The sequence below is a fragment of the Chlamydomonas reinhardtii genome, chromosome 8 (assembly GCF_000002595.2).
Source record: "Chlamydomonas reinhardtii strain CC-503 cw92 mt+ chromosome 8, whole genome shotgun sequence".
Classification (NCBI taxonomy): Eukaryota; Viridiplantae; Chlorophyta; class Chlorophyceae; order Chlamydomonadales; family Chlamydomonadaceae; genus Chlamydomonas; species Chlamydomonas reinhardtii.
In genome coordinates, this window is record NC_057011.1 from 931,155 (window position 1) to 952,848 (window position 21,694).

The window sequence follows — 21,694 nt, forward strand, 5'->3', positions numbered from 1 at the left end:
ATGAAACCCGTTTGCGCTCAGAAGGCCGCAAAGTTCGCTACTCGTCGCCTCGATCGCGCTTGACCTCCAAATAAGTCATTGTGGTCCTCGAAGCTACACGGCTGTTGGCAGGGGGCACTTGATCACACAGCTGTCAAGCTTCGACCTCGCGCCATGTTGCTTCACTCTGCAATCCGAAATCGATCATATGATAATATCCATTTGCGTAGACTGTCGTGTTATGAGAACCCAAGTGATTGCATCTGACGAACGCAAAGTTGCTCGTCTCAATCTCTCGCGAATGCGGCATGTCTGTCGTGGAGTCTGTCAACCCGTGTCAACCGACCCCTCGCCCCCGCCGCTCCCGGCTGGACTATTGCAAGCCCACAAGTCCATGGCCTGCAAACCGTCCCATCCGCCTGCCTGCCTGCCTGCCTGCCTGGCGACACGCACCGCCTGCCTGCCTGCCTGCCTGGCGACACGCACCGCACAACGGCGCAGGTGCAGTGGAGCCCTTGGGCGCCCACACTCCCACAGCCAACCCTGGCCACAGACATAACGTTAAAAGCATCGTGCGCATTACTCATTTATGCAGCTGCAGCGCCGTGCGCCTCATGGTCCCACCGACCCGATGTCACAGTGCTACTGTCACATCAGCACGACCACCATCCCACAGCGCCTCCCACGGTGTTAGTGGCAGCACGCCCGACCATGCACTCAAGCTCCTTCAAGCCGCATGGAGCGGGCCTGCGTGTGCGGGCCTGTGTGCGGGCCTGTGTGTTAGTAGACCGGCCCCTCGTCGCCGCCCTCATCAAAGGCATCTCCATAGCCCTCGTCATCGTCGAAATGCTCGCCCTGCAGTGGGACGCGAGGCGAGGCAGCGGCAGGCGGAGAGCGGGTGAGAGCGCGACGGAGATGTGCGGCAGGAATGCGGGTGCATGCGGTTTTGTGCAGGAGTCTGACGGCGGACATGCGCTGTGTGCGTGGAAGATGTGTCGCCGCCAAGCTGTCTGGTGGTGCCGGTGGTGGCTCTGGGGCGCACGAAGCGCGCATGAGGTCCCCACGGCTGCGGCGGTCCGTGGCTGCGTGACGCAGCGGCCCAGAGGACCCCGCACGTCACCAGTCGCACATGCCCAGCCAGGCACCCCACGTCGCCCCCTCCCTTTCCCCCTATCCCCCTTCCTTTCCCCCTATCCCCCTCCCTTTCCCCCTCCCTTTCCCCCTCCCTCTCCCCCCCTCCCTTTCCCCCCCTCCCTTTCCCCCCCTCCCTTTCCTCCCTTTCCTCCCCCCCGCCCCCACCTGGTAGTAGTCGTCGTCCTCCATGTCCTCTTCTTCGTCCGTGTCGTGCAGCTGCTCCTCCTCAGCGCCCTCCTCCTCATCGCCGCCCTCGCCGCCCGGCCCCTTGCGCCCGCCCGCCCCGCCGCCCTCCTCGCCCTCGCGCGCCCCCTCCATCTTGGCCAGCTGCTCCAGCCGCTTCAGGCCTGGCGGTGACAGCGGAAAATGGGGGGAAGCCGTTCATGTAAAAAAAGGGAGTGATTTGAGGGCGGGCGAAGGGCAGCGCTGAGGTGGTGAGACCGTGAGAGTGAGCTTGCAGGCAAATGGCAACATGCCTGGGCGGGATAGGTAGTGAAAGTTGATTGCATCGAATGCGCCCTAGGGAGGTGAGGGGCGAGCTGGGTGCGTGTGGAGGGAACGGGCCGACTCGATTTGGGTGGTGTACGGTGTAGGATGACTGGCCCTCGGGGTCCAACAACTGAAACTGCAAACTGCAAATCATGCGAGGCACGCGCGCACTCACTCGTGGCGTCGTCTCCTCCTCGGGCCTGCGCTCGGAAATAGGCGTCTTGCCCCTTGAGTGTTTGAAGCCGGGAGGCCCTGGGGGTGGCGGGTCGAGGGGCGGGATGGGATCGGGTGGGTGAGAAGCAATGAACAGGCACTTTGCTTGGGTGGAGCTAGATGGATGGCGGTGGGCGCTCCACGTGGACGCATTGTGCGCAGGCTTCCAATTCAGGCTCCCAGCGCGCACTTCTAACCCCACACCCCCACAATCTGACTACTCCTCTCGGCGCTCACACATACACACAACGTGTGCTCCCCAGCATGCACCCCGTGCTTAGTGCTGTTCTAACACCATCACGCACGCTCCACATCCGACCAGGCGACCAGCAACCCTCGGCACTTCATACTTGTGGTGTGATCGCTCCGTTCTCCACCGCCCCCCGTTTACTTTGGGATTGGAATGAACTACCCCCTTCCCCAAACACACACACATACACACACACACACACACACACACACACACACACACACACACACACACACACACACCTCATGTCCTTGCTTGTGTACAAGTCCTCCGGGAAGTAGTCCGGTATCAGGGTCATCACCGACGACAGCGGCGGCCGGCTGCGTTTGGAGCCCACGATGCCCGACGGCGCTGTCGCCGCCGCCACCGCCCCTGCGCCCGCACCCGCCGCGCCGCCGGACGGCCCCGCGCCGTTGGCGGCTGCCGCCCCGCCTGCGGCTGCCGCCGCCGCCCCCGCCGCCGCAGCCTCAGGGGCCTTGTAGGGGTCAAAGGCTTCGTCGAGCGCTCCCGTGTCTGTGGCGGCACGTGAAAGCGACGGGCGGGTGGGGGAGAATAGCAGCCAGTGTCCGGCTGCCAGTCATTCTTTGTATGGCGGGCCTTATATGCTACGGTGCTATGCGACATGACGCATGTGGCAGATGCAGGCCCGGCACGACCCGTTTGCGGCCTGCATCATGAAGCGCTCCTACAGGTAACGTTGTCGCATAATGCGAGCGGGCGCCGCGGCGCCTGCTGCAACATCGACAGCTCTACTCACACACAGCATCCACGGCCCCCGCGGCCTCCTTTTGCCAGAGGCGCCGTCCGTTCCCTTGCCCATCAACCCCGGCGGTGACAGCCCGCGGGGCCGGCGCTCGGCCGCAAGCCCGCCTCGTGCCTCGTGTGGAACCCGGGGGCGCCCTGTGCGGGGGCACCACTGGCCTGCGGACCCCAAACCTCTTGCGCCCCTCCTCCCAAAAGCCGCATGCCCTGCCCTCCCCCCACACAGAAGCGCCACACGGCCCCGCCCTCACCCTTCTGTGATTTGGGCAGTTCGAGGAAATACGGAGAGAACTTGGACCGGTGCGAAAGCTCGAACCGCCGCAACTGTTTGTGAGCGTGTGTGTGTGTGGGAGGGCGCGGGGGCGGGGATGGGATGGGATGGAGCAAAGGTGAGAATGGGAAGGGCGCGCGGAGGCCGACAACTGTCGCGACCAGAGCGCAGGGCGTGTCAGCCTCCCTCAAAACCCCCCAGGCTTCAACATGTGACACAAGTACCAGCTCTCACACAGCTCGCCAGAACTGGCCACCAGCCCCTGTAGGCACCCCTCTTCTTTCCCTGGCTGTGAAGGGGCAGCTCGCCCAGGATACGCTCCTTCCCCCGCTGCCGCCTCCCTGCCTCCAATCAACCCTCCCCCTCCGGCAGTTGCAACGAAGAACGCACCAACAGCATCTTGTCTTTGGCTGTGATCTCCGGATGCTCCGGCAGCTCTGTCTCCTGTTACCACGGTAACAAATAAGAGCGGACCGGTCAGACAAACAGCCTGACGGCAGCCCCGAACACGCAAGAAGAGTTCGATTACATCCGGCATATGTCAAACCCTGGAGCTAGAACCTCCAGCTACCGTACATTTGTGATACGGCTTCGTGTCCTCTGACATGTTCAGCTTGGGTCACCCGTCCCCACATATGCCCACGCGCTCCCCTTGGTGCTCCCGTGCACTTGCGGCATCCCCAATCATCAATCTAAACAAAGTCTTCTGCAGCTAGCTTAGCGCACCGGGAAGAGGGGCGGCGGCCCTGCGGGAGCTGTTGCCAGGATAGTGCCATCCTCGTCTCGTGCAACAGGACCCATGGGTGCCCCCCCTCGGCCGCCGAAGCGGCCGCCACCTCTCCCGCCACGTCCTCCACCGCGGCCGCTCATTTGATGCTAGTGACACAAAAACCTAGTCAGATAGCAGGCATAGTCGCCGGAGACAGCCGCGTCGGCGGTCGAGCCTAGATACAAATTACAAGCCTATTTCTCGACCTCTGAGTATCATTTCAATTACACAGGGACTGTTGATGCTTGTTGTATTATCGAAGAGGTGTTCAAGCAAAAGAGGTGGCCTTTCTTTGCTTGTGGCTCGTTGGCATTGAGATTGATTGTATTGTTAATAAGTGTACTGGCATATAGCATTAAGATTGTCACCGGATCAAAATCAACTGTGCACTCGCGATGGCTCCATCCATGCCAAGTTCGTGCAGGCCAGGAATTACCTGACGCTGTCATACGAATACAGCTACACAACCGCCGACATACTTAACCAGAGCACGCGTGCAGCCACTGAACGAAAGATGCAGCTTTCCAGGTGCCATCAGTCGACTGGCCAGGCGACGCGCCAGGCGAAGCGCCCGGCGTCTCGCGCGGTGGTGTGTCGCGCTCAGATGGGTGTCAAAAATGAGCAGGGCGCGTCGCTTGCGTCGCGCGTGGGTGCGTCCGTCGCAGCGGTGGTTGCCAGCGCGGCGGTCCTGCTGGACGCAGGTGCGAATCCGCACGGTCCAGAGCCGGGCCCACGCTGTGGGCCTCGCCTCCTCCCCCCGCTTTGCAATTTACGCACCCACACGTCTTAGGCGAGGTGCCGTGTAGATTCCATGCACTGCAGCTCCGCATGCGTTATGTACGGTATCCGCGTGGGCGGAGGGTCATGGCCGTGCGCAAGCAGCGCGCACTCGTTCTGTTTCCCTTCCACACGCGCAAACACGCACATGCAATGTTTTCCTTGTGCTCTTTAACACACGCACACACATGCATACGCACACACGCACACAAACGCACAGGCGCCGCCTACGCGGACAAGGAGCGTGTGGCTGAGTTCGCGGCCAGCGGGCTGCTGTTCAAAGACAACGTGGAGGTCACCGCGCTGGATGACCCGGAGAGTGAGTGATGTGGGCTGGTGTGATGGTGTGAGGGGCAGGGGAGGGGAGGGATGCGGATGGTGGGGTGTGACGCTAACCGGCGGGCGGTACGATGCGGTCAACGGGAAACGACGACACGGGCAGGACACGGGCAGGCAACCCTGGCAGGCAGACAGGCAGTGGTGGGACGCAAGGCGGCAAGCGGGCTCACGCATACTATCGTCGCACTTGATTGCGCCTATCACCAGACCATTGAGCTTGCACCCACCTGCAGTTTCGGGCGTGACCATCTACTTCTCCGACTTTAAACGTAACATTGTGGACAAGCTGCAGAAGGACTTCTTTGCCGAGCCCTCCCGTGAGTGGCTGGTGTGCTGAGGTGCCTTTGTGCTGTTGTACAGAGTTGCTGCCGGCGGCGGGAAAATTGCGGGCGTCGCGTGGCTAGCGCTTGGTGGTGCGCCAACACGGCCACAAGTTCCCAGGAACGTCTATGCGGGGGCTTGCCCAAGATTATTAGTACAAGTTTCACAAACTTGTTCCCACTTACCGCAAACCCGTGCAGAGGCGTCGCTAACGTGCGTGGTGAGCGGCCCTGTCACCATTAAGGATGAGAAGCGCATCACCAGCCCCGAGGGCAAGGAGCTGTTCAGCGAGCAAAAGGGACTCAACCTGTTCAAGAACAAGACCCTGCGCGTGCGCCGCGTGTTCGACGCCGACCGCCGCACAGTGGTTTACGTCGCCTACAGCACCCGCCTGTCCACTGCGGCGGTGAGTGAGGGCCCGGGAAGGCGGGGGCGGTGCAGCGTGCAGCGTTGCACGGGGAGAAAGAGGTCAAGGTGGCACAGACGCTATGCGTCGCATCTTCACGGTTGCTAGGTGCCGCTGAGCCGAAGGCGAGCCCTACTTGTTTGCACTGAATGCATCTGCTTCAATCGCCATTATGATGCACCGTCTTATCACTTGCTGCGCGTTGTTACTCATTCCTTGCCGCATCCTCGCCTTTGCGACAGGACGAGGGCGGGGTGTCCACGGGCCGCTACCGCACCAGCATGTGCGCGGTGGCGCTGCCGCAGCCCGCGCCCGCGCCGCCCGTGGCGGCGGCGGTGCCGGTGGCGGTTGATGCGGTGTCCGCGCAGGGCCCGGCGGTGGTGGCAGCAGCCAGCCAGTGATGATACCGGTGTTTTTGTGTACCCATGTTTTGCGAGTGGCCACGCATCAAAGTTGTGGTCTGTTGTCGGTAGGTGGCATACGAGCGTAGTAGCAGGTGGCGCAGGTAGAGGAGGCGTACGGTAGACACAGGAGGGAGAGCAGGCTGTTACATACCATTGGCGGCATTGCGGTATTGGTGCGATGGAAAGGGATGGGACGGCGTAAGGGCACGGGGTAAGGGGCAGGTTGGCGTAGTCCCGCAGGCCGCAGTGTGCAGCGTAGATCCAGAACCCAAATTTTGACTTGCAAAGCCAAGGCATGAGCGCACTGCTGGTATAAAGCCAACGTTTTTGTAACGAGTATCGAGACATGTTGACTTGCTGGCAGGCTGGTAGTTTGCTGACGCGCATTCCTCACGCTCTGGGCGCCCCGCCAGGCGATAGCACCGGATAGCACCAGATAACAGATACCACACACACACACACGCACACACACACACACACACACACACACACACACACACACACACACACACACACACACACACGCACACACACACACACACACACACACACACACACACGCACGCACGCACGCACGCGCAGGACCATGCGCAGTGCGGTTGCACTGCAACGCTCGGGCCGTCGTGAACCCCTGTCATGCCCCAGCGGCAACGGCGATGCTGCCGTGAGCATGCACGCAGTCGTTCTGGCTGTCCAGGGACGTCACAGTAACCTCGGCGCATTACAAGCAATGTGGGAGTCTGCTCGTTGCGCTTTGTGCTTACTAGTCAATTCGTGGAGCCGCTAACCGGCAGGTAGTACCAAAGAGCTTGAAACAGCTAAGGCCGTTTCGAGCTGGCGGCGACGCATCAGTGGGGCGCGCGGAAGCGCACCTGGCAGCCCATCGTGGATACGCTCTATCCCAACTCATTGGCGCTCTATCCCAAACTCATTGACGCTCTCAGCTCGCCACACCTCCAGACGACACAACCGGCACGTCAACTTATGACGTCTGTAACAGCCCTTATTTAATCGGCCTCAGCCTCACAACTCTGATACACACAGGCAGCCTGACGGACACGGACCGTGCCACGTCCGGTCACACGCCATATCTGACACGGGAAACCGGCGCTGTGGATACGGTGGGTATATGTTTATCACGATGATACGGTATCGCACATTATTCATACTGCGGGACATTATGACGCATTATGAAAGGCTATGTGGTGATGCCAGCGACAAGTAGACATACGGACACTTTCAATCTGGATCCCGAAACCAGCAACGTTTTGTTGTAGGAATGTAGGAATGTACGGTACTAGTCACCACCCAGTCATGCATCCGAAGTGCTGTGCATGCCATACAATGAAAGAAGTCAGGATGTGCCATTTTACCACCAAGTACAATACGGTAGCACTTGTGCATTAAACTCACGTCAGCTATACATCCATTCGCTCACAACGGATCAGGGGTCACCCAGTCTATAAGCGATGCTCGCATCAGGCACCGACGGGATCCCAAACCTACGGTGCTCCAAACGCACCAACTGCCTGTAAAGCTCAAAGCCTCAGACTCAGGCCAGCAGCATCAACACTATGTCCTTCAGCACTCAGCACGCAATGCCAATGCTCCGAAGGTCTTCAAGCGCCGCCGCCCGCCATGCCCGCCTCGCGCCCAGCGCGACCGCCGCCGCGGATGCATTATTCCCATTCCTGTCCGCGGCCCCATGCGGCTCGGCAATATCCACCTTGTCACACAGCGCGATAGACCCATCAAGCACCATGCGCGTCACAACTTCCTGCGTCCGGGCGGAGCCGTCGAAGAAGCACTCCACCCACTCCTCCAGATATGACCTTGCGGACAGCCACGCCCCCGCATTCATTGCCTGCACCAGCACCGGCCCGGCCCTGCACGCCTCCGCAAGGCCGCCTCCGCCGCCGCCGCCACCAACGAGCAGCCGCCGTCGCTGCCGCCGGTCCACGCCCGCGACCAGCGATGACGCAGCCCTGTATGCGAGCGGGCCTAATCCGCCGCCATCAGCGGCACCATCATAGCCGTCGCCGCCACCACCGCTGCGGCGCGCGCTGCCTCTCCCCACGCCGGCCGCCTGCAGTGACCGGCTGCGGCGCCGGCGCCTGCGGCCGCCGGCTGCCAACGGCTCCGTCGCCTGCGCCCCTTGCCCCAGCCCCTGCACGCTGCAAAGGTCCAGGGCTGGGTCGTCACCAACCCAGGGCAGGGCGCGAATGTGCTGCAGGGCGACCAGACCCCTGCCGCTGCCGCTTGACTCCTGCAGCAGCAGCAGTTGCAGTTGCAAGGAAGGGCTCGAGCCGGAAGCAGGCGAGGACACGGGTGACAGGTGGTCGACCAGGACAAGAGCGGGACGTTTAACGGGAGCAAAGGACGGACGGGCAGAAGTTGGGCCGGGGAGGGCACTCGCAATGCGTGTGTTGCTCGTGGTCGCTGCTGCCTGTCAGACATCCTGCACACCTTACTGCTGCCGTGGGAAGCCGCCGCCGCTCCTGCAATGGCGGCGGCGTCTGACAGACGTGCGGACACGTGCGCGCGGTGGTCGATGACGTGGAGTCGCGTGTAGTGCGCCAAAGCCTGTGTTAGGAAAGCACAAGGGAGGGAAGCACGCAGAGTCCGTGTGTGTGTTAAAGAGCACAAGGAAAACATTACGCGTAGGACAGTGTATGCGATGCAGAGTGTGTGTGTGTGTGTGTGTGTGTGTGTGTGTGTGTGTGTGTGTGTGTGTGTGTGTGCGTGTGTGCGCGGCACAGGCAGCTATACCAATAATACCATGCGCATTGTTTTCTTCCTTAACGGCCCGTCCTCTCCTATGGGTAAGCGCAGCGTGTGCGCCTTTCTTCCGCACACGGCGTGAGGAGCTGCACCTTCGCACCTGCCCCGTCAGCCCCCACCTGCCACACCTGCCCCGTCAGCCCCCACCTGCCACACCTGCCCCGTCAGCCCCCACCTGCCACACCTGCCCCGTCAGCCCCCACCTGCCACACCTGCCCCGTCAGCCCCCACCTGCCACACCTGCCCACGCACCTGCTCCTCCAGCGCAGAGACCAGCCCACCCACGAATCCGTCCTGTCGCGCCCCGAACACCACCACCCGCCGAGACGACACCACCCCGCCGCCGCGGCTTCCACCCCCGCTATCGCCTGCTCGTGCTGTATCCGCATCAGGTACTGCTGCTGCTGCTGCTGCTGCTGCTGCTACTGCCGCATGACCGCCGCTGTGCGGCAGTAGCGCGCCGGGATGGTTGGCGAGCCGGGGCACGGAGGCGGTCCGTGCCACGTACACCTGGCGGCTTCCCTCATGCGTGGAGTCGAAGCACACGTGCCGGCCGGTGCGATCCCACCTGCATCACAGGGCATTGGAGGCTGAGCGGTTACTTCCACGCCCGAGTGCACGATGCGATGGGGACGTTCGCGCGCGGGCATGCCAGCGCCGCTGCCACCAGCACGCATCGTGCAGCCATGCGTGTGTGCCGTACCATCCGCGCCACTGGATTCAAGTGCAGGTACGGTAGCTGCTGCTAGTCCAACAGGTCGCTGCCTCGCCCACCCGCTCATCGCCAGTGGCCCCGCCCACCCACGCCACCCACCCACGCCACCCACCTACCCACCCACCCACCCACCCACCCACTCACGCCACCCACCCACACCCACCTGGGGTGCAGGTCCACTCGGTGGTCGCCGATGGCGCTGCCCTCGTTGAAGCGCTCGAAGCGGCCCAGCAGCTCGGAGGTGCTGATGGCCGCGAGGGGGGTGATACCGGTTGGAAGGGCAAACGACAAGCGTGTGTGCGTCTGTGCCAGCAAGTACCCTTTTGCAGTGTATATGTGTGTGTGACTGTGTAAAAGACAACAACAACAAAACGAAGCCCGCCAAGACGTGTGTGCATGTGTGTGTGTGTGCACATATATTTGTGTGTGCGTGTGCATATGTGTGCAGACGGGCCAGCAGGCAGCAGGCGGAGGGTGTTGCAAGGGACGCCTGGGGTTGGGGCTGGGGCTGGTGCGGGGCTAGGGCAGGGCGGGAGGTGGGAGGCATGCATGTAAGGCGCGGGCGTACGTGCATGGAGGCAGAGGCGGAAGCGGCGGGCGGCACACGGAGCCAGCTCCACCTACTGGAGTGCTGGAAACCGCGGCGCGTCACACCGGTCGCTTACAGCCGCGAACGCATGGCACATGGCTTACGAGTCACGAGAAAGGTTTAGGAAACCGTTGTAGACCCCACCCAACTCATGACTCACTTGAAATGTGTGTCGGTGACGAATAGCGTGCGGCCCGACTTGTGCGGGTACGTGTCTGACAGCACGAACCGCAGGCCTGCACACACCACGGAGCGAGCACGCCCAAGTCGACTGGCCTGCTCCAACGCCACACCGCAGCACCAAGCCCCGCGGCCTAGCCCCCGCCCACCCGCCTCTCCTGCCTCTCCTGCCCATCCTGCACACTACTCGCCCACACGGCCAGCAGTGACGGTATCACATAGTCAACACAGTCATAGAGCCACACACACTCCGTACCCACCAGCGCCGGGGCCGTAACTGGCGTGGCCGTCTCCCAACCGCTCCTGGGGTCCTGCCGCCGCGTCCGTCACAGCCTCCTGCTGCTGCTGGCGGTGGTGATGGGGGACGCCAAAGCCTCCCACCCACGGCCGCGGCTGAGCCGGCTCCCACCGCAGAACCGGCTGCTTCCAACGCACCTGTTGGCAGTGGCAGTCGGGCAGCGACAGCAAAACCGAAGCGGGTCCGCCTCAGGAGCGGTGCCCATGCAGGCTCTCTCTCCTGCCACCTGCAAACGCGCACGCGTGGCCATAGCAACGGAGGGGCACACGCAGCCCCACACACCCATGCCCAAAACCGCCCCACCACTCTCCCTCTCTCGATTTGCTTGGCCTTGACTTCGACCAGCCCCCTCCTCACCCCCTCCTCACCCGCTCCCAACCCCTCCCAACCCCTCCTCAACACCCCCTCCTTCGCCATTCCCCCCCCCTCCGCCATCCTCCCCCCCACCACCACCCACCTGCCAATACCCTGAGTTGTCAGACACCAGGAAGGAGCCGCCCCAACCCCAGTCCTGGTGCGACACGTGCACCTGCACCATGTCGTCAAATACACGTGACCACGTGTGCACGTGTGCGGGTGCCGCCAGTCGTCAGCGTGAGAGGCTGGAGCATGTGATAGGCGGAGGTTGCGAGCGAGCGAGCGCGGCCGCCGGATGGGTTGGCGCGAGGCACTGGCAGTAACACGGACACGCACCAGCGGCACGCGCCATAGCTCGCCCGTACGCATGTGGTACAGGAACTGGAACGACCGCCAGAACCAGGGCCGTGGCTTGCCCCTGTGTATGTGCACGCGCAACGGTGGGGGCGGCGTTGATCAAGGCATGGGTAACAATGTCAGCGAGCAGTATTGCAGAAACCGCAGACAGGACGAAATACACGGCCGGACACTGGGCGAATTAAGCTGGATTGACTGCCGGCACGCACGCGCAACCCGGGCTCGCCCCAGCCTCTTGCTGCCTACCGGTCCCTTGCTGTCCCCATCCGCCCTCTGCTGCCCATCTGTCCACTGTCGCCCGCCGCCGCCCCTTGCTGTCTACCTGCCCCCCCTATTGCCTACCTACCATGTACTGCCCTCCTCCGTCCCCTGCCCCTTACCTCGCCCTGCCGCCCCGGCCTGCCCCCTGCCCCTTACCTGCACCCTGCCGCCCCCACCTGCCCCCTGCCGGCCCTACCTGCAGGCTCCGAAGCGGTATATGAACGCCACATACTCGCCCTCCTTACTGAATTGAGGCGTGTTGATCCTGTGGGGCGTGCGGCAGTTGTGAGCATGTGTGGCAGGTTTAAGGCTGCACATGGTATGTCAGGCGCCGGTGGGGGGTGGTACATGACAGCAACCGTCCCGACCCCACGACGCACTACGGTTACTAGCCAGGCTACACGCGGGCAGGAGCACAGAGCCCCACCGGGGCGCCACGTGAGCTGTCGATTCAAGCCATGGAACCGGTGAACCCAAACCTCGCTTCCACGCGAAATGACACGCACCAGTGGTTGCACTCGTTCAGGATAGTTTCCACCTCTCCCGCCTCCACGACATCATTGTGCCGCTGCCCCGTCACGGCATCCGTACGCCCCACCGCCACGCCCGCCTCCCACGCCCGCCGCAGGCTCACGAGCAGCCGCGGTGGAGGCGGCGTCTGTGACAGCGTCTCCAGCCGCTCGCTGCCGCCACTGCCGCTGGCGGTGAGGTTGAGCAGCCAGATACCATCTGTGGCGCTGCAGGGGAGCAGCCGGGAGGGCGGCACGGGGTGGGGCGTAACGTAACCGAAGCCCCGGAGCACCCGGAACATGGCGGTCTGGTTGATGGCAAGACCGAGGCTACCTGCGACAGCAGGTGAGGGCAGGGGGCTTTGAAGTTAGGGGAAGATGGAAGGGCATAGCGCTAGGACGTGTGTGTTGCGTAGGTGCCCTGCCGGCCACGCCTCGCGCCCCCTACCTACGAACCTGACCCTGCAACACGGCCCGCCCTCAAGCGCTGCCGACCGACTGTCCTTCCACCCACCCACCCACGCACCCTCGTAGTTTATGGAGTAGATGGGCATGCCGTACACCGCCGTACGGTTGCCAGTCGCCACGTCAACCACCACCGAGCACGTGGTGTCCTCATCCGGCATCCCCGCCGCCGCCGCCGCTGATGGTGTACGGCAGCCCGCGCCACGGTCGTTGAAGATCACGGCGTCGGATCTCGGCCCCAGCCACTGCGCCATCGCGCCCTGCTGGTGGTTCCATGCCATGCTGTTAGTCAGCCAGCGCCAGTGCTTCTCGGGCTGGCCCGTACGGCAAGCTTTCTCCCAATCCAACAGAATGAGTTGCATGCCGTCGCCGGGGGTAAGCGACGTGTTGAAGGTTGGGATGCGGTGTGCCAGGAAGAGCCGTCCGTCGGGGCTCCATGGCGACTGTTTGGGAGGATGGCGGGGCGTTGCCACGTTGGGTTGTTGGGTTCAAGTGGCAGGGATGGAGAGAAGAGAAAGGGAAACGGTTTATAGAGCGCGCGCCTGGGGAATGGGTACCGTACATAGGTGTTAGCATGCCCCAGCGCAGAACAGGGCTTAACCTTTCAGCAGGCTCGGCGAACAGTGCTTATGACTACCCAAATTTTACCTTGTCGAAGTATCCGAACATGCTGTGAAGCGGAAACAGCGAAAGCAGTCGTGGGCGAGGGCGTATCGGTGAGGGCGGAGGGCGGGAGGCGACGCACGGTCGGGACACGGACTAGCCCCTTGACTAGCCCCTTGGCTCGGCGTCTTCGGGTGCTGGGACTGTCCCCTCTGTAACATCCGCATTCTTGACTAGCCCTACCCCGAAATCGGATCGTTGGAAGCCGAACTAAACTTACTGGTAGTGCTGGATATCTGTTAAACGAGCAACATTTAGGCCGTCTTTGAACAGCGCGTGGCAAGCAGGGCCGGCCGCATGAGCGCGCAACGCTGCGAGCACCCTCTGTACGTTAGGCCCCGACCAGGCAGCAGAATATGCTTTCAAGGATGAAAGTATCAGGAAGACAGACCAAGCTTGAAAATGACGCGACAAGCCAGCTCGAAAACAATCGGACGTTTTCCCGGCCCGCATAGTGTGTAGTTATTGTGCGCATATGATATTAGTATTTCCTAAGCTTTGCAACATTATGTCGGCGCTTGGAAGCAGCAAACGGCGTTATGTTGGCGTTTGGCGCGAAACGCCGATCGATCGATCGCTCGATCAGTGTGTTTCGTTCAATCCATTAATCTCAATTATCATCTCTGCTGGTAGAGTCATCAGTACACTATCAGATGGAGCCTGCTGTGGATTCGCATTGGCATGGTAGTCAAACAGCTGCAGCAGACGGGCCATGCTGTACCGGCAGGGCGCAAGCATGACCCTGTGGCCCCGCTGTGCCAGAGCACGAATGCCACTAGCGGACCGCCATGCGATCCATGGGGCGTGCCCCTAAGGGAGTCAAGTGACATGGGACACAATGGACAGTGTGTGTGATGGGACAGTGTCAAGGCAGGTGGGTAAAGTCCCGAAGGGTGCAGCTAATGGACAGTGTGATAAAGCCGAGCACGGGAGCAGGCGTGTGCAGGTAGTGGCCCTGAGTGGCGTAGAGCTGAAGTGAAAGGAGGCTGGTGTAGAGTCGTAAGAAACGTTGGACCAAAGGTACTGCGGATGCTGGCGTGCACACAACCTCCCGGACCGGTGACCGGGTCGGGGTCGGGGTCGGGGTCGGGGTCGGGGCCCAGCACTCATCGGGGAAATGGAATGGGATCCAATGGAAGCAAAATCGCTCATTTTCGCCCGCGCAGCTTCTAAATACTTACGTATTCATGTAATATTAATAGCTGGGCCAACGTCCTGTCAAATTGCGAGGGCGCGCGCGGACTTCTCCCCGCGTGCCCGCAGCTCGGCCCCGCACCCTCGCCATCTGCCGAACCCCCCCCCCCAGCACCAAAACCCGTCATACCGTCCCCCACCGCGAGATACAGACTCCACTATCAGTAATATGTGGTCGGGTTGCCGGTGCTGGGGGGTCGGGGCTGTGCGTTGATGTCGGACAGTTGGACGTCGCGAAGTCAGTTCAAGTTCGCCCTTGCGGCGAAACCGTTCAGCCTTACACGTTTTGCAAATATAATGACAAAAGAGTCTCAGCTTCATAGGTCTCACGTTCTGGGGCTGCCAACACGGCAGTATTAAGGACAGGTGCTCGCGCTCGCAGCTCACACGCCTACGGGCCTCCTGACAGTTACATAAGTGCTGATGTTGAAGCAATCTACGTATCCGATAGTTAACTTGGACTAGCGCCAGCCTATGCGATGAAATCGGCCTCAGAACTGTCTTTCTTGAGGCATCGGACTCCATTCTATGCGTTAGAGTGCGCGAAATACGCTTTAGCCTCAGTTACTTTCGCGATCGAGGTTCCCTGACTCGAGTCAAGTATCGGAACTTTGTCGCTGGGGCCTCTTCTACCTTGTGTACAATAGCTTCGTGTAATGGATGGCTTAAATAATGGCTGTGTACAGTCGGCCGGGGCCGGGAACGTGTGTTTACCAACTTGACAGGGGCCCCCCCTTTCTGAAACGTATGGGTGCGCCGCGCCCCCTGCGGGGGCCGGGGCACGCCAACTAGCGGACCGCCATGCGATCCATGGGGCGTGCCCCTAAGGGTGTCAAGGGACAAGGGACGCAGCGTACAGCGGTAATAGGCTGAGAGAGTGGGCTCGCATATGCAGGCAGGGATGTTGAGCTGAGGTGAAGAAGGGCTGGGAATGAAGTAGACGTTAAGGGCAAGAGCCAGAGTCGCGAAATGGGCGGGACCGCAGAACACAGCCGAACAGATTTACACTGCAGGCAGCACGATGCTACCCAGAGTGTGTGGCATAGGCCAAGTCTGAACAGCCGAGGCATGGCACGGCAGCACGGCATGAGCCGTCGCACGGCCGTCGCCACACAAGACAGCCGGCACATGCTAAGGCCACACACGAGAGCACCAGTCCAGGACCGCCCGGGGTTCTGCGCCACCAACCCAGGTGCAAGAAGCAGAAACACGACAGATCTGCGTCCAAAGACAACGCTGGGCAGCAGCGGAGCGGGTTCAGGGACAATGCCGGGCCGCTGCGGAGCGGGTTCAGGAATTGTGGATGCTTGCGCGTGCACAACCTCCCGGACCGGTCCTAAGCTGCGCAAAACCGCTCACTTAACATGCTTTGTTGGTGGAATCACCTGGGTTTAACAGTCTCGATCGTCGCCGAGGCCGAAACCGAGGCAGGAAGTTCGACCTTGCGGCGAAACCGTTCACCCTGCACGTTTTGCAAATATTTTGATTACGGAGTCTAAGCTTCATTGGTATCACTATATGGGGCTGCCAGCACGGCTGTATTAAGGACAGATGATCGCGCTCGCAGCTTACACGCCTACGAGGCTTCTGAAAGATTTATAAGTGCTTAACTTGGAGCTATTTATGTATCTGATGAATCAATTGGAACAGCGCCTGCCTGTGCGATAATATCGGCCTCAACATTGGCTTCCTTGCGGCATCGGACTCCATTCTATGCGTTTGAGCGTATTTTAAATGGTTCAGCGTCAGTTATACATCAGTCACTTTCGCGGTCGGGTTCCCTGGACTCGAGCCGGGTATCGGAACTTCGTCGCTGGGGCCTCTTCTTCCTGGTGTACAACAGCTTCGTGTAACAGATGGCTTAAATAATGCCTGTGTGCAGTCGGCGGGAGCGGGGAACACGTGTTGCCCAAGTTTTCGTCAACTGCCGCTTTCTGAAACGTATGGGTGCGCCGCGCCCCCTGCGGGGGCCGGGGCACGCCAACTGTTACCATGCACCCTACCACTACACTTTAGCGCGTGTGCCCAGTTAGCGGGGCCCTTGGGCCCCCGCCCCCTTCGTAAAGGCGCCGCGCCCTACCTGGAAGGAGCGGCCACCAATGTCACGCCCTAGAGTGTTACCGTGCAGGGCGTGTCACCAGACTGTTAATTGACGCGTTGCGAGCATGAGCAGTGGCAGGAGGGACAAAACCCCGACTCCAGACTCGACTGAGGTGGGTTTTGCCACGCCCGTGCTCAGGGTTTTGCGCACGTCAGCTTAGGACGTGTGTTGCGTATCTTTGCATATCTGCAGGCTGCTCAGTCTCAAAGCAGCATTATTAAGTGTGTTGCTTAGCCATAAGTGTGAGCAATGCAGCGCGAGAGCTGGTAGAAACGGCCCGGAGGCCTGAGTTGGCGTGCCCCGGCCCCCGCAGGGGGCGCGGCGCACCCATACGTTTCAGAAAGCGGCAGTTGACGAAAACTTGGGCAACACGTGTTCCCCGCTCCCGCCGACTGCACACAGGCATTATACAAGCCATCTGTTACACGAAGCTGTTGTACACCAGGAAGAAGAGGCCCCAGCGACGAAGTTCCGATACCCGGCTCGAGTCCAGGGAACCCGACCGCGAAAGTGACTGATGTATAACTGACGCTGAACCATTTAAAATACGCTCAAACGCATAGAATGGAGTCCGATGCCGCAAGGAAGCCAATGTTGAGGCCGATATTATCGCACAGGCAGGCGCTGTTCCAATTGATTCATCAGATACATAAATAGCTCCAAATTAAGCACTTATAAATCTTTCAGAAGCCTCGTAGGCGTGTAAGCTGCGAGCGCGATCATCTGTCCTTAATACAGCCGTGCTGGCAGCCCCATATAGTGATACCAATGAAGCTTAGACTCCGTAATCAAAATATTTGCAAAACGTGCAGGGTGAACGGTTTCGCCGCAAGGTCGAACTTCCTGCCTCGGTTTCGGCCTCGGCGACGATCGAGACTGTTAAACCCAGGTGATTCCACCAACAAAGCATGTTAAGTGAGCGGTTTTGCGCAGCTTAGGACCGGTCCGGGAGGTTGTGCACGCGCAAGCATCCACAATTCCTGAACCCGCTCCGCAGCGGCCCGGCATTGTCCCTGAACCCGCTCCGCTGCTGCCCAGCGTTGTCTTTGGACGCAGATCTGTCGTGTTTCTGCTTCTTGCACCTGGGTTGGTGGCGCAGAACCCCGGGCGGTCCTGGACTGGTGCTCTCGTGTGTGGCCTTAGCATGTGCCGGCTGTCTTGTGTGGCGACGGCCGTGCGACGGCTCATGCCGTGCTGCCGTGCCATGCCTCGGCTGTTCAGACTTGGCCTATGCCACACACTCTGGGTAGCATCGTGCTGCCTGCAGTGTAAATCTGTTCGGCTGTGTTCTGCGGTCCCGCCCATTTCGCGACTCTGGCTCTTGCCCTTAACGTCTACTTCATTCCCAGCCCTTCTTCACCTCAGCTCAACATCCCTGCCTGCATATGCGAGCCCCAGGGGTCGTATCTTGTTTTTGGGGTAATGTCTAGCTCCAGACAAAAACGGCCGGGTGGCCGCCGTCTTTTGTCTGGGCACATGGCGGTTTGGGGGCTTCTCCATAGGAGTTCGGACAAAACCCGCCCCAAACCCGGGCCAACAAAGTCTCACCCCAGACATTAGCCCCCGGGAGGAATGTCTAGGAAACGGCCAAAATGGCCAATTAATGTCTGGAGACATTAAGATAGGAGCCCTGGCGAGCCCACTCTCTCAGCCTATTACCGCTGTACGCTGCGTCCCTTGTCCCTTGACACCCTTAGGGGCACGCCCCATGGATCGCATGGCGGTCCGCTAGTGCCAGCTGTGTGCGAAGGCGGGATGGGGCCCATTCGTGATTGGGACCTCTTATATAGCCTTTGCACGCTCGAGCAAAGCCTCATTGTCTCGAGCTTTTCAATCTGTTATAACTTGATAAGCGTTTTCACAGACATTAGACCCGCACTGAGGCAAGACCGTGCGCCCAGTGTGTATGTAACGGCAAGGGCACATTTGCGGAGCCGTTAGGGCTCGCCCGTGTAAGCCACTCGAGGTTCTTAGAAGGATGAATCTCAACCGCACCGCCTGTCTGCGGGTTTGCTGGAGCACAGACCGCGCAGCCTTAGCTCGAGACAAAGACACGTCGGAGAACTTTGCTCCGGCGTGCTTGCTCCATTGAGTTGTAGCGCGCTCCCAACCTAATCTCAGAGAAGGTCGCTCACAACGTGGGCAGGAGCTCGCTCACAAAGTGGGTCATCGCGTTGCTCCCTCCGGTCACCGACCGCGCGCCGCCAGTGCTTGAGCACTTGAAGGCACTGGCCAGCGGCTGGGTTTATCGCCAGGGCAACGCCCGGCTCAAGCAGCAGAGGACCAGCGGCTCTCCGAGTGAAAGGACTCCCTCGAGACAAGTTCATGCGCTGCCACCTCGCTGCTAAGTACCGTCAGCGACCGATGCCGCGCTTCTGATTGTTGTTAGCGCACCTGTTTTGGGCACAACGTCAAGTCAGCTCGCCTGCTCGAGCGACTTGCCAGCGATTGGAGTGAGAAGGAAGTTTACGAGCAGCGACGAGCAGCCTGACTCCGCACTTCAAGTCACTAACCGAGATCGCTGTGCACCACTTGCTTATGCCTTTTCTTGCCGCGCAGTGAGTGGGCGCAAAACCGACTCACACTCGCACCGCGGGGAGTCAGCGCCCGCCTGCCGGCAAGAGGCAGCTAGCCGTCCCGTTGCCAAAGGCACGGCCGCTACAGTCACAAAGTGACCGCGGAGGCAGCTTGCCGGGCACCAGCCTTGACGTAACGCGTCAACGTCACCTCAACGGCAGCGACGGCACCCGCAACGCCAAGCGCCAGCGCCCCGGCGACACCAGCATCTGCCAGGGCTGAGTCGCCGGCACGCCAGTCGCAACGCGACAGCTCCCGCGACCAGCGCAGCAGCCGTGAGCGCAGCGAGGAGCACGGCAGCAGCCATGACCAGCATGATCACGACCGCAGTGGGCACCCCTCACTGCGCAGCGACCGCCCCGTGCCGTACAAACGACGGCCGCAGTCACCCAGCCCCAGCACGCAGGCACCACCAGCACCCTACGGCGCCTGCGGGCAAAGCCCCGGCCTAGGTGCGGACAAGCGGCGTTAGGTGTCCAACCAAGTCACAACGTGACTGCTAGTGTTGGAAGTCACAACGTGACTGCTAGTGTTGGAAGTCACAACGTGACTGCTGGTGTCGTAAGGTCACAAAGTGACTGCTGATATCGCCGTAGCTCCACAAGGCTTGGCGCGTCGTCAAGTTGGAGGGTCTAAGAACGGCACGCGCATTGACGGGCAAAGCCCGCGTTGTGCTGAGTGAGCTTTTAGATAGATCACGTACAATACGTGCTTCTAAGCACGGCCAAGGCGGTTTCGAGGCTTCACCGTGCTCAAAGAGCACTAGACGCTCCAACGTGCTCAAAGAGCACTAGCAGCTCCACCGTGCTCAACGAGCACCAGCCGCCAGCCTGACTTCGCGGTTTAAGCCCCGGCGAGTCGAGCATGCGCCATCTCCAGGCAGCGGGCACTCAGCCCTGTAGCTCTTCCGTCCCAAGTGCAGCCGTCACAGGAGCAGCAGGCAGCCGCATCCCCACGGCGCCGGCGAGAGCGCTGCCTAACAGCCCAGCCGCAGGCACGTGCAACACGAGCAGCTGGCGTCACCGGCGCACTAGCTGTTAGGCCAGAGCAGCGCCACGCATAGCAGGAAGCGTCAACGACGCGGCAGCAGCAAGCATGACCAGCGCAGGGTCAGGGCCATCGGCCGACACTACCGAGACCCGTGAGACCGAAGCGGCTGTGCGCGCCCGCGATGACAGCATTAGCTCATCAGGAGATTCCGCCACGTATTCTGACGAATAAAGCCCGCAGTGTGCAGTGTGTGCAGCGGCATCGCGAGCGCTGGGCCGTCTGCCTCAGGTGCCGGCAGCGGGTCGAAGGCAGCAGCTAGTAAGGGTCCGAAGGCGTCAGCGCGTGTGCTTCAAGCGCCATGACCGCCGCAGGCCCCAGCTGTGCAGCCGCAGGACCCATCACCGTGACAGCACCTAGTCAGGAGGCAGCAGCTTGCGAGGGTTCGAAGGCGTCAGCACGCGTGCTCCAAGCGCCGTGACCGCCGCAGGCCCCAGCTGCGCAGCTTTGCGGCCGCAGGACCCCGCACCGTGACAGCACCTAGTCACGAGGCAGCAGCTCGCAAGGGTCCGAAGACGTCAGCACCTGCCTCCCCAGGTCGTCTGGCTGTCGCAGGCACCCGCAGTGCGGCCGCAGCACCAGCGCCGCTAGCAGTGAAGCGGTCGCAGTTAGTTTTATTGATTTAGGGCGGAGCAGCAGCGGTCAGCGATGGGAGCGCATAGGCAAGAACCATGCGCCAGCAGCTACCGCCATGCCATTGGCTCCGTCAGCAGCCCCGCCACGTCCAGCGAATTCAATCCCACGGAGCAGCACGCCTGCTCAGGATACAGCGCAGGCACAGCAGGTTCAGCCCGTGCACGTGCCACCGGTGCTGCACGTGGTTGCCGTGCCACTCGCACCCTGCTGGCTCAACGACCGGTCAACGACCGCGCAGCCGTTTGGTGTAACCAGGCTCAAGGGGTGTCCTCAACCAGCTCCCCTCTGTGCAGCGCCACCGGCGTGCACTCTTGGCAGAAGGCCCTACACCGCCATCAACACCATCTTCAGCGACAACTCATCACTGAAGCTGGGGGGGGGGGGATGCACCTATGACGGCTCAGGCCTCAGCAGACGCCACCGTCACTGAGAAAGCCCGTCACAAGACACCGGCAGTTGACACCAGGGCAGGCGGCGGGCAGAGCCGGCGGCAGTCCAAGCCCGCCAACAGCAGCAACACCCAGATTGAGTGTTGGCGGCACCAGCACGGACCCCGCACGCGGCTGGTTCCAACGGCAGCGGCACCACCGCGAACGTGCCAGCCCAATTAATGTCAGAGTGGGGTCCGACTCGCAGCGCGAGCAGGGACCAGTGCCCACCGGGCAGCAACATGCAACAGCTCGCTTAGCATTAATCACCGGCACGGCCGCTCCGTCACACCGTGACCGAGGAGGCGGCCTGCCTGGCAGCAATGGCTCCAGCTTGGGGCAAGACACGCTGGAGACGTCCGGCAGCTTGTTCCATCAAAACTTTTGTGGTCACCAATAGCATGCGTTTCCGCAAGGCCAGG

The 21,694-nt window shown here is 61.3% G+C and overlaps 3 protein-coding genes across 3 annotated transcripts; 1 reads left to right on the forward strand and 2 right to left on the reverse strand.

The window, feature by feature from the left end:
- Window positions 1-28: 28 nt before the first annotated feature.
- CHLRE_08g361800v5 (uncharacterized protein) lies at window positions 29-4,184 on the reverse strand. The gene is made up of 7 exons (XM_043064830.1): window positions 3,825-4,184; window positions 3,489-3,542; window positions 3,079-3,151; window positions 2,308-2,578; window positions 1,778-1,854; window positions 1,279-1,460; window positions 29-834 (listed from the first exon to the last, which is right to left on the reverse strand). The coding sequence occupies exons 1-7, from the start codon at window positions 3,966-3,968 to the stop codon at window positions 760-762; spliced, it is 876 nt and encodes a 291-aa protein (XP_042921831.1). The 5' UTR covers window positions 3,969-4,184; the 3' UTR covers window positions 29-759.
- A 100-nt stretch (window positions 4,185-4,284) lies between these two features.
- On the forward strand, window positions 4,285-6,459 carry CHLRE_08g361850v5 (uncharacterized protein). The gene is made up of 5 exons (XM_043064831.1): window positions 4,285-4,568; window positions 4,865-4,963; window positions 5,217-5,300; window positions 5,505-5,710; window positions 5,953-6,459. The coding sequence occupies exons 1-5, from the start codon at window positions 4,382-4,384 to the stop codon at window positions 6,109-6,111; spliced, it is 735 nt and encodes a 244-aa protein (XP_042921832.1). The 5' UTR covers window positions 4,285-4,381; the 3' UTR covers window positions 6,112-6,459.
- Window positions 6,460-6,823: 364 nt separating this feature from the next.
- CHLRE_08g361900v5 (uncharacterized protein) lies at window positions 6,824-13,864 on the reverse strand. Its single transcript, XM_043064832.1, has 13 exons — window positions 13,510-13,864; window positions 13,275-13,296; window positions 12,688-13,069; window positions 12,159-12,495; window positions 11,849-11,917; window positions 11,371-11,452; window positions 11,135-11,206; window positions 10,640-10,814; window positions 10,360-10,435; window positions 9,774-9,854; window positions 9,148-9,463; window positions 8,581-8,697; window positions 6,824-8,380 (listed from the first exon to the last, which is right to left on the reverse strand). The coding sequence occupies exons 2-13, from the start codon at window positions 13,293-13,295 to the stop codon at window positions 7,703-7,705; spliced, it is 2,406 nt and encodes an 801-aa protein (XP_042921833.1). The 5' UTR covers window position 13,296; window positions 13,510-13,864; the 3' UTR covers window positions 6,824-7,702.
- Window positions 13,865-21,694: the final 7,830 nt, after the last annotated feature.

What these genes read in the sequence shown, in the direction of transcription:
- CHLRE_08g361800v5 (XM_043064830.1), bottom strand. Translation starts at nt 3,968, where the DNA reads ATGAGCGGCCGCGGTGGAGGACGTGGCGGGAGAGGTGGCGGCCGCTTC. An exon ending in TACACAAGCAAGGACATGAG is followed by an intron (nt 1,855 to 2,307) that starts GTGTGTGTGTGT and finishes CGCCACCCCCAG; the next exon opens with GGCCTCCCGGCTTCAAACAC. An exon ending in AGGACGACGACTACTACCAG is followed by an intron (nt 835 to 1,278) that starts GTGGGGGCGGGG and finishes GTCCCACTGCAG; the next exon opens with GGCGAGCATTTCGACGATGA.
- CHLRE_08g361850v5 (XM_043064831.1), top strand. Translation starts at nt 4,382, where the DNA reads ATGCAGCTTTCCAGGTGCCATCAGTCGACTGGCCAGGCGACGCGCCAG. An exon ending in GGCGGTCCTGCTGGACGCAG is followed by an intron (nt 4,569 to 4,864) that starts GTGCGAATCCGC and finishes ACAAACGCACAG; the next exon opens with GCGCCGCCTACGCGGACAAG. An exon ending in CGCGCTGGATGACCCGGAGA is followed by an intron (nt 4,964 to 5,216) that starts GTGAGTGATGTG and finishes ACCCACCTGCAG; the next exon opens with TTTCGGGCGTGACCATCTAC.
- CHLRE_08g361900v5 (XM_043064832.1), bottom strand. Translation starts at nt 13,295, where the DNA reads ATGTTCGGATACTTCGACAAG. An exon ending in TGTTCGGATACTTCGACAAG is followed by an intron (nt 13,070 to 13,274) that starts GTAAAATTTGGG and finishes CCTCCCAAACAG; the next exon opens with TCGCCATGGAGCCCCGACGG. An exon ending in AGCTATGGCGCGTGCCGCTG is followed by an intron (nt 11,207 to 11,370) that starts GTGCGTGTCCGT and finishes GACATGGTGCAG; the next exon opens with GTGCACGTGTCGCACCAGGA.